A 17,290-nucleotide genomic window follows, 5' to 3' on the forward strand; every position below is an offset into this window, starting at 1 on the left:
CTGTCTTCCTTCCATCTACCCCCGTCAAGAATTCTCAGAATCCACACTCTTCAGTTCTCTTCACTCGGCGATGAACAGCCTCAATTTTCGCAGTACAATATCCACGGCTACGGACTGGTACCATATATCCCCTCATCACAAACCACCATAACGCCATGCCTATACGTACAATGCTGTCGTTTCGTTTCATCAACTTCACCCTGTTTCTGCGGTGACCTGCAAGGAGCAGAGAAACACATATGAAACTATCCCCCATATCAAGACTCGAAACAAATACCCATCCAAGCTCTTACGCTCCTTGTCGAGCCTTCTCGGCACAGATCAACGCGATGATCCGACTCAGCTCTGCACTCTGTGCGGCGTGCTCCTTGATGACATGCTCATCCACACCTCCTGCCTTGGACAGGTCAGCCGTCGTCTTCAGCATCCGGTTCTGTAGCTGAAGCATCTTCTGGAGGGTGTTGTCGAGGAAAGGGGCAGAGAAGGCGATTTGGTCGGCGGAGGACTGGCCCAGACGCATTTCGAGCTTTCGCGGCCGCTTCTTCTCTTCGGACACCGGCGCATCTGGCTCCTTGGGCTTGGGTCTGGAGAAGCTGTCAGCCGACGGCTTCCACGAGGAAGTGTTTCACATACCGTTCCACAAAGGTAATGCTCTCCGCCATCTCGGCCACTCGGTTTGCTATTCTCGACGCCATAATGGCATATGCGGACGTCACTCCATTGCTGGGACTTTCACCTGCGACCGATGCGGCCTTCTTCTGAACGGGCTGCGCTGCTTTCTGCGGTCCTCGCGCCACTCCATTCGGCATCGGCTTCTTGGTCTGTGTGGCGGCAGGCGTGTATGGCTTCTTGATGGGAGCTCGGGGAGCTGGCTGCTTCCTCGCTACGCCATTCGTTTGCGGCGCGCCTTGGTGCACTGCTGTGGCCATTGTTGCTGCTATGAAGTGGTGATATGGATACTGGGACGTCGGGGAGCGGTCAGGCAGAGTGTCTAAGCGACTTGACGGCAGCCAAGTGTGGAGAAGAACGCAGGAACAACACGGGGTTGGGCTTTGGCTCGTACAATTCTAAGTGCTGGCTGCTAATAAAGAGGACATGCAATCATGACGCGGCGGAGGGTGGGTTGCGGGTGGAGTGATGCCCCCCAGGCGTCTGCTGCACGAAGGGGCTGGTGACGCTCGCCGCATCAGCGATACCGCCTCACCACGCTACGTCACCGGCGGAAAGTCTGTTCGCGAAGCCTGGTTTGGCAGCTCCACAGCCGTCCGGGTTCCCCTCCACAACACGCCTGCGGATCTGCGCTGTGGCTGGAACGCTGAGCTCTGTGTGGCCGGGATCTGGACATCGAGAGATGAGCGAGTGGCGCTGCATGTCGTCGTCCTCGTGCGGCTCTGGTCGTACCGTCCAACTTCTGCAGCTACTGTACGGCCACGGATAACAACACGCCATGAGCTGATCCCGATATTGAGGACACACCCGAACGCCGTGCAAGATGGCTGCTACGACGGCGACCAAGACCGCCAGCACGGTCAGCAAGAAGCCGCCCAGCAAAGCAGCAATCAAGCAAGCTGGAGTCAGTTTACGGTCCGGAGGCGACAACAACCCGAATCCAATCCAACATGGCGGCATGGGACAAGCAGAGCGAGCCTTCTCGGCGGCATCGACATTTCTGTCAGGCATCATGGCTATTTCAGCCTCGCAGTTCATCGGAGCACCACTCAAGCTCATCGATCCAAAATTCTATGAAGCCTACATGGCCTGGACGAAAGAATCGTTTGCCGTGTTGATGACTACCATCACTCAGTGGTGGGCGCCGACTGTTGTTCGTGTCAGTGGTGATGAGAGCATGAAAGACCAACTGTATGTGATGGATGACGGGACTCTCAAATGCAACTTTCCCCATCGGCTCATCCTCATGGGCAACCATCAACTATACACGGACTGGCTTTATCTATGGTGGATCGCCTACACGAACAAGATGCATGGCCGAATCTACATCATCTTGAAGGAGAGCTTGAAATCAGTCCCAATCATTGGATGGGGTATGCAGTTTTACAACTTTATTTTCCTGAGCCGGAAGTGGGAACAGGATCGATACATGTTTAAGAAGCATCTGGACCATCTGAAGAACCCCAAAGATCCGATGTGGCTGCTCATCTTCCCCGAGGGTACCAACTTGTCAGCGGTAACGAGGGAGAAATCGGCAAAGTGGTCGGAGAAGACTGGAATCCCAGACATGAAGCATCAACTATTACCACGCTCCACTGGGCTGCAGTTCTGCCTGAAGGAGATGCGAGGCTCCACGAACTGGTTGTACGATTGTACCATCGCCTATGAGGGAGTACCCAAGGGCATGTATGGTCAAGACATTTTCACCCTGAAGTCGTCGTTTTTCGAAGGCCGGCCGCCCAAGTCGGTCAACATGTTCTGGCGTCGTTTCAAGATCTCTGAGATACCTTACCAAGACGAAGACCAGTTCAGCCGCTGGCTTCTCAATCGATGGCGCGAGAAAGACTACATTCTCGAGTACTACTATAAATTTGGCAGTTTCCCAGATGAGGAGCCAACGAAAGCTTTGTTAGCTACGGAAGGCAAGAGGAAACCAAATCATGCCAAGTCGATATCGACGTCTGTCAAGGGTGGAGGCTGGGACGAGTTCTTGAGCATATTTGGACCCATCACTACAGCAGCTGGGGCTCTATCAAACGTCGACATGACAGAGCCCTTCAATTTTGACGATATGATGCGGAAGGTCGCACAATCACAGCAATTCAATTTGCTCACGCTTGGCAAATCGCCACTGGGAGCAGCATCACAAGAGACGATCAAAAAGGCACTACTGGCAGCCAACAAGCAGAACCCATTACCGACAAGTGTGATCAACCAGTTGTTGAAGACGGCACCAGCAACGCAGGGTCAGATGAAGCAAGCACTGCAAAAGTCAGGCAATCCTGATGTTGCAAAGAAGGCGGCAAAGGCGCCAGGGTCAGACAAGGCGATGCCGAATGACCAGAAGAAAGAGCTGTCGAAAGCTGGCGGTCAAGCCGTCAAGATGGTGTCGGATCTCCAGAAGAGCAGCCCTCCCAGCTCAACACCCGTCGATAAGGTCAAACGTGAGATCCCTCTGGCCAATCTTGAGAGCATGATAACGAGGCCAATAAGTACGATGGCGATTCACACCGTCGGGCAAGGAGTGAGAGACCTCGCAGCCGCGCGGGCTGGAAAGAAGAACCCAGCAGCAAATGCAAACGGCAAGCCGCAACCGCCTAGAAAACCATCGACGCCGCCCGCGAAGACACCTCTCACGGCTAAGAATCTTCGCAACGTACCTCAAAAGCCCATCACCATTGCGAGAACGTCGCTGCCGCCGTCTGTCAGGCCCAAGGCTGCCTCTATCAAAAGTGCTCCAGTGGGAGGAGTGAAGAAGCTCGGAGGAACGATTGTGTCGGCACCGCCAGCGAAGAGACCACCCGCTGCGAAGAACTCCAAACCGTTGGGAACGCAGAAGTATGTGAATGGGAGACCGGTATGAGTCCATGTCATTATCAATCTTTTGACGAGAGGCGTTGCTATTGAGCGTTATGAGCATGACTGTACGATATGCGACTGTTCTTTTGCTGCAGCATAGAATGGGGTGTGCAACGAGTCTTATGAAGATCTCGCTACAACAGAACGTTGGGCGTGGTTACTTTCATTCCAAGGCCACATTCGTCCACGAATGCCCACACAAGCCAGTGGAGAGCTTTCCCATCTGTGAGAGGCCAGGAAACGAAATTCGCAGCAACGGTTTTCACAGTTCTGGTCGCCTGTTTCAGGTGTGACTAAACGACAGCACGATGCCGATCGAGAAGTCCTTTCACAGCCACTTGATATCGCAGGGATGTGATCCATCTGTGGCTGGTGTGATACAACAAACGTCATCTTGCATCGATGTTAACGCAATTCCAGACCCTCTCCACGTCTCGAGCATCGATGTCCTTCGAGATCTGCAGCTCAAGGGTCACGATGGACGGGCAGGGGAAGCACGTTCCCGCCTCGAATACTTGTTTGCTGATGCGCCACATCAGGTAAGTGTCTGGCCCATTTTCTTGTACCTCCGTCTCCTTTGATCATACGTCTGATCTACCCATATACCTAATTATCATTGCGTGAACCTCTCTCACGGACTGCGAGCTACAACCAAACGCCAAAATGTTCCAATGGGCGAAGGACTGGGTGGTGGACAAGGTGTACGGCGCCGCGAAGACGGGCATCCAAGCCGGCGGCACCATGGCCGGCAACGCTGTCGGCGGCGTGGGCAACCTGATTGAGAATTCTGGTCGAGGGGTAGGCCAAAGTGCGAGTGGTCGGTCTCCTCTCCCTGCGTGCTTCAGACTAACCACCTTCTCCCTCTGACTCTAGGCGTCGCAGGATACGTAGGAGGCGTGGGCAGCTACATCAACTCCTACGGCGACGGCATCATCAACTCGACGGCGGCGGGCGGTGGCAGTAGCAGCGCGGAGAAGAAGACGGCCGTGAAGCCCACCCAGGCTGCGAGCAAGACCGCAGGCAACGCTCAGAAAGGCGTCTCGTCGGCGACGAAGTCTCTCCCTCCTGTCCCAGCATCCAAGGCCCTGCCAGCAGCTCAAAGGACACCGCCCTCCAAACCACCCGCCAAAGCCGCGCCCGCCAAAGCACCACCCGCGAAGAAACCCAACACCCCCCAAACCGCCACATCCAAATCCAACACCCTCCCCAAAATCTCCGCCTCCTCCGCCGACAAGACCCCCGACGGCAAGACGCGCATCTCCGCCGCCAGCCGTCCGAACAAGCCCAGCGGTGGAGGTGGTGCCCATAGCGCCAGCTCGGGCGTCAAGAAGACGACGCAGAATAACGCGGGCCCCAGGCCGAAGATTTCGGCGGGGAAGGAGGATCGGACGCCGGATGGGAAGATTAAGATTTCGAGCGCGAGTCGGCCGAGGCCGGTGAAGGCGGCGTAGATGAGATGAGGTGGATCGGGTGTGGTGTGGTATGATAAGGGATTGTTTGGATTTGGATTTGGATTTGGCAGGGCGTTTCTGTGTTTAACATTTGGTGAAGGATGGATGGTATGGAAAAGAGAATGGCATGTAATAATATGAGCTGACGCAATGCTACGAATACGAGAGGTTTTGGGAGTAATTGTGAGTCTTTCAATCTTCCTGTTCATGAAGCTGACCATGCTAGACTGTAACAACGATATTAGTAGCACGGTCGACGATATATGAGCAGGTAGGTTCAACGTCTCCTCTTCGGAGAACATCAATCTGTAAGTCTATCTACTTCGACGAGGTATAGCTCCTTCACACTTCGGTGAGGCCATGGTTGTATTTTCAATATCCTTTGTTCTGTGCTTCCTTCTTTTTCTTCCAGTGTCTATTTCGACATTGAATAGCTCCTTCACACGTGGTGAGGCCATGTTTGTCTTTCGATGTTGTTCTCTTCCCCTTTTGCCAATGTCTACTTTAACGTGTAATAGCTCCTTCATACGTGGTGAGGCCATGTTTGTCTTTCGATATTTTTGTCTCTTCTGTTCTGTTCGCTTTGCCAATGTCTACTTCGACGTTGAATAGCTCCTGCACGCTTGATGAGGCCATTTTCGTCTTTTCGATGTTCCAGGCGGGTTTCTTTCGTCTTTCCGTTCTTCTTGTCTGTTGTTGGTGTCGTTTGCTGATCTCTGGCATCTTGTCGGGATTCTTTGTTCTTCATTCCTTCCACATCTTCCTCTCCCCAGCGAACATCCACCCAACAAGGACGCTTCCGCTCACAGCACTCAAGACATCTTCCGCCCACCACTCCCCGGAACATACGCCGACTTCATAGCCGCAATGCCCGCCCGCTGCGCGACATTCGCCGCCTCCTGTCTCCGTGCAATCTGGCTCGCGACAACCTGCTTCTTATGCCGCGACTTGATGGCATCGTTTACTACCCGCACGAGATCCGCCTTGCCTTTGCCCTTTGAGAGAGGCTTCTGCTTGCTGGATGCTTCCGACTTCTCGGCCTTCTGCTTCTCGACCGAGGCCACAGCAGCGATGTCAGAGTTGGAGGGCTGACCGGTCAATGGAGAGATGCTCTCTGCGATAATGTCCTTCTCCTGGGCTGGCGAAGCGGTTCGAGCCTTTTTAGTTACCACCTCTTGCGGGCCATCGTCCTCTCTCGAGCGCTTCACGCCAGTGATATGCGAGGGTGGTGGCATCAGATTGGGGTTGCTCTTCTTGGACCGCTCATCGCAATCTGGCTTGCCGGTATCCTCACGGGAGCGCTTCTTGCCAGCAACTGGAGGTGGAGATGGCGGTGCTGCTGGCTCCTGGGCCTGTTCAACTTGAGGCGATGTGGCCTGAACTCCCTTCTCTTCAGCTTCACCTGCTTGAGGTGCTGCTTCCTCCTCCAGAGCTTTCTCTGCTTGAGGCGCTGCGGCTTGGCCTTCCTCCTCTTGAGCTGGCTCTACTTGAGGCGCTGCGGCTTGAACCGCCTCCTCTTCTGATGGAGGTTCAACTTCAGGCTCAGTGACCACGGCAGGCTCGTCGGCGGCGAGCAACTCGAGATCCATCTCAATCGTGAAGAACTCCTCGTCGATGCCTTCCTCACAGCTCCCTCCGTGCGCTTGCTCATTACGTTGAGCTGATGCGTTGCCTTGCGGAGTGTGTCTTCGGTGGTGCTCTTCTGTTTGCCAATTTGCTCAATGTTGACCTTGAGTTCCTGGTCGCGCGCGGGAGATCGGTGATGTGCGAAACCCTCGCTATCAAAGTCGGCCATCTCATGTCTCTCCTTCTTCATAGCCGCCTGCTTGGTATCGAGAGCCTTGAGTTCATTCTTTGCCTTGCGGATCTGGCCGAGAACTGCGTCTCTCTCTTGCTGTAGGGCGGCGGCCTTCTCTGCTGCAGCTGTCTCCTTGGCGGCAACGTACTCACGGATCTCCTCATCGACCATCTCGTCTTCCAGTCCGGACTCGAAGTCTTCTTGATCTTCTTCGTCGAGAGGGGCCATGACGGCAGGCTCCATCATTTGGATCTTTTCCAGGACTCGGATGCCGAACATGCAGGGAACCATTTTGCCGCTTCCGTCCCATGAGGGACTCCAGCCCTCGTTGGGGAGTTCGAAGTTCTCGAGCTTGATTGCAATCTTGCCGGTTGGGGTGTAGATGCCACTGGCTTTGGCGTTGGGTAGATACTTGATGGACTTCAAAACGCAGTGGGCGACGATACCATAGGCGCGGGCTGTGCATGGCTCACTTTGCTCAGTCGCTTGCCGATGGGATGCTTTGCCGATGTGCACGAATGGAACGAGCGTCTCAGCGACCAGTCCCTTGTGCAGGATGTCACCTGGCTGTTGTTGCTCGAGGGCTGCCATGACCTGGCGATTGCGCTTCTTGGAGCCTTCGGTGTTGCTTGCTTTCTTGAAGTAAAAGGAGACGGTAGCGCTTAGGTTGTGGGTGGCATCCAGCTCGAGTTGAAGCATGAGGGTGTTGATGTCGACCTTGTCGTTGTATGTCTTTGCATCGTGAATGATGCTCAAAGCGCCGGTCTTCATGGACTTGTAGTCGGCCATGTTTGCGCTCGGCCTCGATGTTGTTTTGAAGGTGGGTGAATATGGATGTGGGTGTTGGTTCGGTGAGATGCGCTCGATGTCGTATACTGCTGGTGTCGATCTGTGTATGCTAGAGTCGAGGTAGCAGTATGCGAGAAGCGCGGTTTGCGAAAGACGTGTCGTAGACGAGCGCAGAATCCTCCAGTGTATTCGCGTGTCGCGGGCGAGTGCGATGTCGAGAATGCGTGTCGGCGACAATGAGACAACGGGTTTCAGGACAATAGGATTGTGCTGGAGTTGTCTCGGGTGGGATGTCTTGTTGTCGGCAACAAAGCAGACGCGGAAGAAGAGAAGAGCAGCGGCGGGAAGTGACTCGCTTAATCGTCGGGACTCGTGACTTCCCGAATTGGCGACGCGGGGCGGATTCATTCACTTGCGTGGTCCGTGCACCGAGCATCCTGGAACGCGGACTATGAGATGTACGTGCGATGGAAGCCCCCGAGAGTCATCGAACGCGATGTGGAAAACAGTAAAGATGTATGCAAAATCAAATCTCATCATGTCTATCAATGTGCTATCGTCTTCGCAAAAGTCCACTCGCAGCACCAACCGCTGTAGCTATGTCCTCCCCACACTATAATAGTCAAGCAAACTCTTCAAAGCAAATCAATATGGTCTCGTGTGCTCATTACTCTCACGTCATGCAATATCCTCATCTTTCTCTCTTCTCGTCAGGCTCACCGTTGAGCCTCGCGAGCAGCAGCAGACTCGAAGACGGCCTGCTGTGCAGCAGCCGCGGCCTCGTCGCGCGTAATGTAGTAGCCCAGCAAGTTATTGTTCTCGTCGTAGGCTGGCCACTTTGGCTGCACGTTTTGTACACCAGCATTCGCACCAACGCCCTCGTTCGGATTCGCGGTGAGCCAGTCGATGATCCGGCTCTGAAGGTCTGGCTTCTTGATGTTGGAGATCCCTCGGAATGGCTGACCTGGGTAAGTCTTGTCGGCCCAGCGACAGAACTTTCTGAGGTCGTTTCTCGTGATGTTCTTCCAGTCGTTGTCGCCGAAGGTCTTCCACTCTTGGCGCACGAAGGCCACATCGTGAGAGTTGGTGTTGGCGGTCGACCGAGCCGCTGCATCTGCGCGATCCTTCTGCAGGCGGTCTGTGCCTTTGCCGTCGTTTCCAAGTGATGAGAGTACGTTGAAGAACTTGCCGTGGGTACGCAAGAATGGCAAATCTCGGTCGATGGTGAAGACGATGGTAAAGGTCTTCTCTCCGGCGCGGGTCAGGACCAGCTCATTCTCATGTCTCGCTTCCTCCAAGTTCTTGATCGATGCGGTTTGGATGGTGAAGTAGGGCTCTTCTCCTTCCTGCCAGAACTTGAGAGACTTCTTATCTTGGGAGATGGCGGCTTTTGCAGCATCTGTCTTCAAGGTGTAGTCTTCCTCGTACCACCTCAACTCGACAGGCCACTTCTCGAATGGCGCACCCAGCTTGCGCTGCTTCGTCTTTGGGCTTGGCTCGTCTCCCGTGAGGTCGATCATGGTGCCTTTTGGAGAAGGTGCGTTTGGTGTAGTGCGAGTCTGCTTGTCTTTGTCATTGGTTTCTTGATGTGAGTCCCTCCGAGCGTGCTTCGCGACTCTGATATCACCCTGCTCTGCTTGCTCAGACGCGTCACGACCATCAGAGCACTTGCGCTTCTTGCTGGCCGGGGCGGAATGAGTGTTGATACGGCCCATGTTGGCTTGGATCGCGGACTGGTTTTGCTTGTTTGGAATGGTCATCTCTACAGTGTCGCCAGCGACTCTGCTGTTGGTGTTTGTGTTGGAAGAGTTGTAAGTAGTTGGGGTTTTGAGAAGGCAGTGTAGTCTGTCAAGTGGTAGATGTGAAGTCGCAGCGATGTTCGTGGCGGAAGCGAAAAGAGAGGAAAGCTTGCTGTGAGTGTCGCAGAGAGTGAGGGATCGCAGTATTTGAGGCAACGATCGCTCACGAACACTTTTCCACAATAGACTATCAACAATAGCATTGTGTTGTGAGCCCATTGTCGGGATCCCATTGCTGGATATTGTAACGGAAACGCGCTAGTGACCCGCTAGCGCGAAAATCAAGAGAATGCCAAGCTCGCAGCTTTACGTCCCATATGCCTGAACTGCGCCGCTATTTCAGACTTCTTTCGACACACACACAGTCTCAACTTCCTGTCGAAAGTGGAAGGAGAGCATGGTCCTCGTGTTGGGGTATAGCCCGTACGGCATGCCCTTGATGGGCTCGTAGTTCATTGATGAGACACCGTGCCGGATTCAAAGGTCCAGCCACGACAAACGTCCAACCACACTCAAGAGACGCGCTCTTCTTGAATGGGAAGGACATCTATACGTCCTCACGACTCGTGGTTAATTAGTACGGCGAGAACACGCTACCTGTGTGGAGCTTGTCTGGTTGACTTCGTGGCGGTGTGACCAGCAGGTTGTCCGTTGTCGGCGCGATGGAGAAGGTTGGTGGGCGTGTGACCAGGTTGTCAGTTGTCGACGCGATGGAGAAGGTTGGTGGGCGTGGAGGTGATGCCGTTGTGAGCGAAAGCGGGAGCAACAGCGCCCAGGCAGGTAACCCCAAATATTACCAACAGCGATATAGTGGACGAGGTCTTCCGTTTCCAGCGTGCATATTTCACAAAGGTTATACCAGCAGTGGAATCGGTGAAATAGATCGCGCACTACCCTGGCATGCAAATGTAGAGACTCCACGACTTCTGAGAACAGCGGCGGCGCTGCCATCGGCCGTGCGCGCGTGGCGTACCGAAACTTCACCCGTCTAAGGGGTCTCTGCTCTGGGAAGATGAGAATATATTAAAGATCAGTCGTGTATACGTATATTCAGGTAAAGGGGGCTCAGAATCGTAGCAGAAGAGTTGTTGTCATTGAGATGTTTGCTTTGATGTGGGGCGTTTGCTGGCTGTTTCTTTCATGGAGGTTCATACCGCTCTTTGTGCCCTAATCGAACCTATGCTAACAATGTTCTTCTTCTCTACATATGCCAGGGCGCCTTGCACCTCCACGATCATGACGTACGGGCGAATAATCTAGCCCAGGCATCGATGCTTCACGGCTGGAGTGCCCGCCAGCGACGAGATGATCTCTTGGCATCATTGCCAACTGCAAACGAGACGAAGGGCCAAAAGAGACTTCCATGACGTCTCAGTGTGTCTCTTTCATGGCGAGTAATCGTGCCACATCGGACAGAGTCGAGCTGCTCCAGGCCAGATAGGTCTGCTCAGGCCCTGAAGCTTTACGTAGGACGTATTCCGCACCTCGAGCCTGCGCCCACAACGGACAGAGCCGTTCTTGGTGTGCTGATGTCTTCCTCGATCACTTCTTGTCGTCTCCCGCCTTCTTCTTCTTGCTCTTGTCCTTCTTTCGCTTGCTCCGGTCTCGCTTCTTCAGACTCTGCATTCCTGCCTTGCACACCTCGGCGTATCTTGCGAAGAACGCTTCGATATCATCCGGCTGTACGACTGTACTGATTTTGACCTTGTTCTTGTTCTTGACCTTGTCTTTACTCTGGCTGTCACCGTCTGTGGCTCGTATGAGGATCGGTAAAGGGTTCGGAGGGTTCAGGTCCCATAGCGAGTCGTCTGCTACCTTCGTTCCAGGCGGTGGACTCTTCGCCGCTGTGTCGTGAGATACTGCAAACTATCAGCATATAATCACCTGGAGATTTGGGTCGATACACACATCTCTTTTGCGTCAAAAACACGGATCCATGGCCTTTCTGCTGCGTCTTCTCGAGGAGCGTAGCGAGCTGGGTGAAGAACTGGCTCGGAGTCAGTCACTGCCTACAACCGGAAGATTGACAACCATACCTCGTCGCTACTCAGTAGTCCGCTCATCGTTGCTTTGATCGGCCTCAGTCTGTGTGATATCTGGTCGAGAAGTGGGAGCTCGGACGGAGGTGACGTTGGAATTGGCTCGCGTGCGAATGTGGGGTCCGAAATGCGGGATGCCGATCTGTAGAGATCTTTTCCAGATTTTATTTCGAGTATCAACCCTTCAACGACAACCATGAGTCGCAGCGATTTCCGGGGGCCGAAGCTGCCTCGCACATTATTAGATCAGATCCAAGGCGGTCGCGTATCCAAGAAGCGTGATGTGCCTCGCAAGGACAGGCGCAAACAGGAACGTCAGGACAGGAAAGCCACGCATAGTCGACCATCGCAACGAACTCGACCAGACCGGGCGCCAATATCGGAGGAAGACAGTGAAGATGACAAGCCACCGGCGAAGCAATCAGCCATACCCAAGAACGACGCAAAGCCCAGCAAATCGATACTGAAACGGCCACCTCCCGAGCCAGTCGACAGCGAAAATGAAGAACCCAGCGAACCTGCGGTGTCAAGAACCGCCAAGGCGAAACTTGAAGACGATGATGCAGAGATTGCAGCATTGGAGAAGAGGCTTGGGTTGAAAAAGAAGAAGTCGAAGAAGACTGGGGATGATGGGCTGGATTGGCTGGTGTTTGGATCAGATGGTGAAGACGAACGCACAAGCAAGAGGAAGCGACCGGAAGATGATGAGTGGCTGCACAACAAGAGGCAGAAAGCTGGGGGATCAAAATCATCTCTTCACGACGATACATCATATGAATCCGAGCATGACTCGGACGCGGACGGTAGCTTCGACGAGGACCTTGAAAATCCATTCTCAGAAGATGAGATCTCAGCCGAGGATGAGGACGATTTCGAAGCTTTTGACGACGAGGATGAAGAGGATAAGAGTGAAGATGAACCAATACCAGTCAAGCAAAGGGAGAACCCGTACGTGGCGCCGGTGCCAAAAACCGAGCAGCCTGCCAAGTACATACCTCCTTCACTGCGACAATCTTCAGGCACTGACGACGAGGTCTTGAGGCAGCTTCGTCGCCAAATCCAGGGACAGCTCAATCGCTTATCCGAGGCCAACATTCTCTCGATCCTACAAGCGATGCAGGAGTTCTACACGAAGAACGCCCGGCAACATGTCACTTCAACGTTGATCGATCTTCTCACGAACTTGATCTGTGATCCGTCTGTCTTGAACGATACTTTCCTTGTGTTGCACGCTGGCTTTGCGGCCGCTGTGTACAGGACCATTGGCATCGATTTCGGGGCCCAACTTTTGGAGACCGTGGTGCGCATGTTCGACGCACATTACAGCACAGCCAGCGAAGGCAAACAAGAACTGAATCTTATCGCATTTCTGTCAAACTTGTACGCGTTTCAACTCGTTGGAAGCGAGATCATGTTTGACTACATCCGCATGCTTTTGGACAAGGACAACTTCTCAGAGACGTCGACAGAGCTTCTCCTGCGAATCATTCGGATGACTGGTACGCAGCTTAGGCAAGATGATCCATCTGCGTTGAAAGACATTGTTCTGCTCCTTCAAAAGACGGTCTCAGCAATCGGCCAGGATAAAGTGTCGGTCAGGACGAAGTTTATGATCGAGACTATCCACAACCTGAAGAACAACCGGATGAAGACAGGAGTGGTCGCTTCTGCATTGACCGCCGAGCACATGCAGAGGATGAAGAAGACGCTAGGAGGAATCAAGAACTCCAAGGCCACTGAACCACTTCGAATCGGCTTGAGCGACATTCGCGATAGTGAGAAGAAGGGCAAGTGGTGGCTCGTGGGTGCCAGCTGGAAAGATCCTGCAAAGATGGCCAATGGAGAATCAACGGCAGCACCAGCTCAGGCCGAGACAGATGATGCGGAAAACGATAGTGATGCCTCTGACGGCGATGTTGATCTCGACAAACTCGCTCGAGCACAAGGCATGAACACTGACGTTCGTCGAGCCATCTTTGTGGCAGTTGCTGGAGCTGTGGATTACCAGCACGCTCACATGCGGATCATGAAGCTAAATTTGAAGAACAAACAGCTGATTGAGGTCCCTCGAGTACTGGTGCATTGTGTGGGCGCTGAGCCAGTCTACAACCACTTCTACACATTGGTTGCTACCAAGTTTTGTGGCGATCACAAATTGGCCAAGGCATATCAATTCGCATTGCTTGACCTATACAGACGCATGGGCGAGACCAGAGATGGCGAAGATGAAGATGATATGGACACAGATGGCGAAGAACAGATGAGCGTTCGCAAGATCTACAACATTGCCAGGATGTACTCTACCCTCATTACGGAACAGCTGCTCCACATCACCATTCTGAAGCCTCTGAACTTTGGCAGCCTCAAGCCCAAGACCCAGATATTCGTAGAGGCTCTGCTATCGACAATCTTCAACCTGCTGCGGAAAAAGGCCCACAAGGAAGGCTTTGAGGATGCCGTTAAAGACGTGTTCTTACGAACACACGCTGTCCCGGATATGGTTCCAGGGCTGAAATACTACCTCTCGAATATCGTGCCAGACAGCGAGATCGCAGCGGACAGAAAAGAGAAGAAGAGAATAGCCCTTGGTTGCGAATATGCGGTCGAGGCGCTCTCGCAGCAGCAGACTGCAATGTCCATTGAAGACGAGCTTTCGGACTGATCTGTCGGCACGCATGGAGGCCAATATTAACAATGTGTAGGGTGCCTCTGCTTCAAGACGTCACAATCCAATAGCATTACCATTTCCGTCTAACTCACATTCCAGCTTTCGTCAAAGGCTTCTTTGTTCTTTTGTGAAGTCGTTCAAGCCCACATCTATCTCAACTCGAGTTCGCCGGATCCGGCCAACATTGTCAGATTGTTCTTTGTTCACATGGAGTTGATAGAGCTCACACAGTACCTTGAGAGCTTCTTGATGGAACGTCTCCTCGCCCCCAAGTTGTTCTCACAGCAACACCTACAATCATGTCTTGGTGGTGGCCGTTTTCCCGCAACACGGAAGAGTCCGTCGACGAGTCCGACTCCGACCAATCTGTTGTCGATGACGACGAATACGTTGAGGTCGTCGACGATGCGGAATATACTGAGGACCTTGATGAGGACCTCGAGGAAGATGTCGACGAGGAAATGAACGAGGAAATCGACGAGGAACTTGAGGACGAAACGATGCTGGACCACGATGCGTCTTTCTCCGTGCCCCTTGACGACTCTGATGAGTACGAAGCTCCGGCTCCATCAACTCCACGACATCCGTCAACTTCATCACCACCGCCTCCTTCACCCAAGTACCGGGCTCCTTCACCTCAGTACTCGCCAACATCACCCAAGTACGGCCGACGTGCCACTGTTGAAAGCGTTTCTGATGAGGATTTGCCAAACTCACGACAGCCGCGAACTTCACCACGGCGTCCTTCACCTCGGTACTCGCCAACATCACCTAAGTACTACCGCCGTGCCACTGTTGAAAGTGTTTCTGATGAGGATATTCCAAACGCACGACAGCCGTCAGCTGCACCACGGCGTGCTTCACCTCGGTACTCGCCAACTTCACCCAAGTACTACCGCCGAGCCACTGTTGAAAGTGTCTCTGATGAAGACTTTTCAAACTGGTCATCGATGAGGTATAACTCAAGACCGATTCAATACACTGGCGTGTCGCCACGGTATACACCACGAAACTCGGGAACATCTCCCAAGTCCCCTTCAAGATCGCCAAAGAATGGGCCAAGGTCGACGAAGTACGATCCACCATCGACATCTCCCCGCCCTAGAACTCCGGGAAGGTCACCACAGACATCACCGGTAAAATCAGAATCCCGAGGAAGCTCGCCCCGTGTCAAACACGAGATCGATGAGACCTACGATGAGCTCTTGCCCGACGGCGAGGAGTATGTACGCCATCACTCCAGCGATGAGGAAGTCCTAGACAAAGGAAGGGCTGCACAGCTACGAGCAGTTCTACAGCGCAATCCAGACCTCCGTTCTCGGTCTTCACAACTGAGAGATGCTTTTTTCGAGTACACGAACTCGCCTCGCGCTGGATCTCCTGCTCTTTCGGATTTCTCCGAATGGCTTGCTGCCGCTATCGAGTCCGGTGAATTCGATTACGATGAGCCTCCAGGAGACCCTGCTCAAGCCGACACCTCCATGTCTGGCATTGAGTTTGACTGGGAGGATGTACACGCAGGCTTCGACTTCGGTATTCTGGGGAGATCATTAGACGAACGCAACGACACCATCGCAGCCTTATTCCAACCCGAATTGGACAACCTGGTGCGTCGTGGCTACGAGGAAACGGAAGCTTTCGGATTGGTCGCTGGCCTCTTCGACCAGTACGTGGACGAATACAATGCATACGACGCCTCCGAAGGGATGTACCGCCACTTCAACAGTCCGCAAATGACAACGATGCGGAATTTCCTTCAAGGCGAGATACTCGAAATCGGCAGGAACCGGCGCAGTTTCAATCACCGACGGGACGAATCCATCGCTCGCATTCGACGACTTGTGGCCAACAGCGGCCACCCTTTCGCTGGATCGCTAGCGACTATGTACCAGGAGCTTATGGCCGCGGGTTACGATCCATACCTCATCTACGCCTTTCAGAGGGAGTACGAGGAGAAACTGGAAGAAGACATAAGCGAAGAGAGTGTCTTGAATCTACATGTCCAGATCGCGGACATAGATCCGACATTTTTCCTACAAAATCGGGCAGAGTTGGCTGCAGCCATTATGGCTGATGCAACTGAAGCGGTAGAAAGAGGCGACGAGGGAGTCGGGGCCGGCTATAGGTCACCTACGCGAGCCTCCACGGGGCCTGGGCTGTTCTACCGGGGTGATTCTTCGCCCGCCAGCACTCGATCGTCAAGGACATTTGGTCGAGGAAGCGCATCTCCTCCTGGTCCACCACCACCGCCTCCAACAACCCCAGCAGCAAACCCCCTCTTTACTCGCGTCCGCGAAAACCCTCCTCCCCCATCACCCTCCCACTCCTCCTCCTCATCAGACCCAGACTGGCCAGACCTCTCTCCCTTCCGACCCACAGCCCCAAGAAGAACGCCAAACCCACCCTCCGCCCGCGCCGGTTCCGACAACGGTTTCCTGCCGGACGACGAAGAAGAAGAAGAAGAAGAAGAAGAAGAAGAAGAAGAAGAAGAAGAAGAAGATCCAGAGCCCCTCCCCAACATCCCCAACATCCCCAACATCCCCTCACCACCACCAAACCCCCTCTTCACCCGCACCCGCGACAACCCCCCATCCCCCTCGCACTCCTCCTCCTCCTCCTCCGCCTCCGCCTCCTCCTCCCACAACAACTCCCCCTACAACCCCCCACTCCGCACCCCCACCCTAATCCCCTCCCCCGCCACCCCCCTCGCCCACGAACCCTTCGACATCTACATGACACGCAACCGTCCCTCCACCTCATCCTCAAAACGCAAAACTCCCTCCTCGTCCAAGAAATTCACAAAAGTCGATCCTTTGCGGTATACGAACCGACTTTACCAGCCGCGACGCTTGCCGGATACGCCTACGAAGAGTCATTTGCCGCCGAGTCCCAGACGGAGGGGACCGAAGGCGAAGAGGTGTGAGGCTTGTGGGAGGGCTTTTCGGGTGAGGAAGAAGATTGGTGGGGGTGGTGGGGGTGGGGAGAGGAAGAGTACGAGGGTGAGGAAGGGGGTGGAGAGGCTGGGGGGTTGAAGATGATGCGTGTAAGGGAGGATGTGTATGATATTGAAACGATTTCGTTGATTTGTTTGAAAGCTACCTTATCGTATCAATCCAAGACGTTCATTCACTGGTAGTGCTTTTCTTCCCTTCTTATCAATCAATCATCAACAATGCAAGCCCCTCCCAAAAACCAACTCCTCGCTTGAACTCAATACA

At 53.7% G+C, this 17,290-nt stretch overlaps 7 protein-coding genes across 7 annotated transcripts; 4 read left to right on the forward strand and 3 right to left on the reverse strand.

Moving 5' to 3' along the window:
* Positions 1 to 289: 289 nt before the first annotated feature.
* On the reverse strand, positions 290 to 929 carry M409DRAFT_28985 (uncharacterized protein; the record flags this gene model as incomplete). Its single annotated transcript, XM_033809263.1, has 2 exons — positions 290 to 584; positions 634 to 929. 2 exons carry the CDS (start codon positions 927 to 929, stop codon positions 290 to 292), a joined length of 591 nt encoding a protein of 196 aa, XP_033661488.1.
* Positions 930 to 1,492: 563 nt separating this feature from the next.
* M409DRAFT_28986 (uncharacterized protein) lies at positions 1,493 to 3,532 on the forward strand (the record flags this gene model as incomplete). The annotated part of the gene is made up of 1 exon (XM_033809264.1): positions 1,493 to 3,532. The coding sequence occupies one exon, from the start codon at positions 1,493 to 1,495 to the stop codon at positions 3,530 to 3,532; it is 2,040 nt and encodes a 679-aa protein (XP_033661489.1).
* A 659-nt stretch (positions 3,533 to 4,191) lies between these two features.
* On the forward strand, positions 4,192 to 4,979 carry M409DRAFT_70343 (uncharacterized protein; the record flags this gene model as incomplete). Its single annotated transcript, XM_033818687.1, has 2 exons — positions 4,192 to 4,345; positions 4,402 to 4,979. 2 exons carry the CDS (start codon positions 4,192 to 4,194, stop codon positions 4,977 to 4,979), a joined length of 732 nt encoding a protein of 243 aa, XP_033661490.1.
* Positions 4,980 to 5,791: 812 nt separating this feature from the next.
* Positions 5,792 to 9,584, reverse strand: M409DRAFT_59855 (uncharacterized protein; the record flags this gene model as incomplete). The annotated part of the gene is made up of 3 exons (XM_033814317.1): positions 5,792 to 6,556; positions 6,607 to 7,675; positions 8,287 to 9,584. The coding sequence occupies 3 exons, from the start codon at positions 9,582 to 9,584 to the stop codon at positions 5,792 to 5,794; spliced, it is 3,132 nt and encodes a 1,043-aa protein (XP_033661491.1).
* Positions 9,585 to 10,907: 1,323 nt separating this feature from the next.
* On the reverse strand, positions 10,908 to 11,428 carry M409DRAFT_28990 (uncharacterized protein; the record flags this gene model as incomplete). Its single annotated transcript, XM_033809265.1, has 3 exons — positions 10,908 to 11,224; positions 11,274 to 11,352; positions 11,402 to 11,428. 3 exons carry the CDS (start codon positions 11,426 to 11,428, stop codon positions 10,908 to 10,910), a joined length of 423 nt encoding a protein of 140 aa, XP_033661492.1.
* Positions 11,429 to 11,600: 172 nt separating this feature from the next.
* Positions 11,601 to 14,066, forward strand: M409DRAFT_37712 (uncharacterized protein; the record flags this gene model as incomplete). Its single annotated transcript, XM_033810785.1, has 1 exon — positions 11,601 to 14,066. One exon carries the CDS (start codon positions 11,601 to 11,603, stop codon positions 14,064 to 14,066), a length of 2,466 nt encoding a protein of 821 aa, XP_033661493.1.
* Positions 14,067 to 14,371: 305 nt separating this feature from the next.
* On the forward strand, positions 14,372 to 17,104 carry M409DRAFT_28992 (uncharacterized protein; the record flags this gene model as incomplete). Its single annotated transcript, XM_033809266.1, has 1 exon — positions 14,372 to 17,104. The coding sequence occupies one exon, from the start codon at positions 14,372 to 14,374 to the stop codon at positions 17,102 to 17,104; it is 2,733 nt and encodes a 910-aa protein (XP_033661494.1).
* Between the last annotated feature and the right edge of the window lie 186 nt (positions 17,105 to 17,290).

This window comes from Zasmidium cellare (assembly GCF_010093935.1).
Source record: "Zasmidium cellare ATCC 36951 unplaced genomic scaffold M409scaffold_47, whole genome shotgun sequence".
NCBI lineage: Eukaryota > Fungi > Ascomycota > Dothideomycetes > Mycosphaerellales > Mycosphaerellaceae > Zasmidium > Zasmidium cellare.